Raw genomic sequence first — 1,299 nt, forward strand, 5'->3', positions numbered from 1 at the left:
CCCAAGAGGGTACACACTGTCTGTTTGGGGGCTGATGAGGGGCTCAAATCCAAGAACCATGAGATCATGACCTGAGCCAAAATCAAAAGTTGGACACTTAGCCAACTGAGCCACCTAAGTGCCCTATCGAAGTTAAGTTCATTTTAAAAAATAATTTAATAATAAATTGATTCCAAAGAAAAATCTTTCTCTCATTACAGATTAAATCAGAGAAATGGATTATAGAAATCAAACTGTGGTGACTGAGTTTTTATTTGTGGGCTTAACAAATTGCTTCCAGCACAAGGTTGTTCTGTTTGTGATATTTCTCTTGGTTTATCTTGTCACTCTACTGGGAAATGTGGGGATGATCACCCTCATTTGGATGGATTCTCAACTCCACACCCCCATGTACTTTCTTCTCAGCCACTTGTCCTTTGTGGATGTCTGCTCCTCTTCTGTCATTGGTCCCAAGATGCTGACAGACATCTTTGTGGAGAAAAAAGTAATCTCTTTCTTGGGTTGTGCTGCCCAGATCTGGTTTTTCGGTCAGTTTGTAGTAACAGAGTGTTTCCTACTGGCCTCCATGGCATATGACAGGTATATGGCCATCTGTAAGCCCTTGTTGTATACACTCATTATGTCCCAGCAGGTCTGTGTGCAGCTGGCAGTAGGGCCTTATGTTATGGGTCTTATGAGCACCATGACCCATACGACTTTCACCTTTCATCTGCCTTACTGTGGTCCAAATACCATCAATCACTTCTTCTGTGACCTCCTACCTGTCCTCTCCCTGGCATGTGCAGACACCCAAGTCAATCAGTTTTTACTCTTCATCTTGGCCGGAGCTCTAGGAGTGCTCAGCGGTGTGATCATCCTGGTTTCCTACATTTACATTGTGGTCACTATCCTGAGGATCCGCTCTGCTGAGGGGAGACGCAAAGCCTTCTCCACCTGCTCTTCACACCTGACTGCTGTCTCCATCCTGTATGGGACACTCTTCTTTATCTATGTACGCCCCAGTTCTAGTTTCTCCCTGGACATCAATAAAGTGGTTTCTGTGTTCTACACAGCAGTGATCCCCATGTTGAACCCCCTTATCTACAGCCTGAGAAACAAAGAGGTCAAGGACTCATTCAGGAGGACATTTGAGAAGAAGAAGCTTCTTCTGGGTTGGTAAACTAGAGACCAATTGTACTACACATTGAGAGCTGATATATATGCAACATGCAGAAACATTGCCTGGGTGATGGGAGTCCTACTGACATTTATGTTGAGATTCACTCTTTATTACTCTGTGTCACTGAGAGGTCACACAAC

At 44.2% G+C, this 1,299-nt stretch overlaps 1 protein-coding gene across 1 annotated transcript; it reads left to right on the forward strand.

The window, feature by feature from the left end:
* Nucleotides 1-214: 214 nt before the first annotated feature.
* LOC120227748 (olfactory receptor 1002-like) lies at nt 215-1,159 on the forward strand. Its single transcript, XM_039225790.1, has one exon. The coding sequence runs from the start codon at nt 215-217 to the stop codon at nt 1,157-1,159; it is 945 nt and encodes a 314-aa protein (XP_039081721.1).
* Nucleotides 1,160-1,299: the final 140 nt, after the last annotated feature.

This window comes from Hyaena hyaena, unplaced genomic scaffold, assembly GCF_003009895.1.
Source record: "Hyaena hyaena isolate Hyena2069 unplaced genomic scaffold, ASM300989v1 scaffold_3148, whole genome shotgun sequence".
Classification (NCBI taxonomy): domain Eukaryota; kingdom Metazoa; phylum Chordata; class Mammalia; order Carnivora; family Hyaenidae; genus Hyaena; species Hyaena hyaena.

Coding starts and splice junctions, on each gene's coding strand:
- LOC120227748 (XM_039225790.1), top strand. CDS start 215: ATGGATTATAGAAATCAAACTGTGGTGACTGAGTTTTTATTTGTGGGC.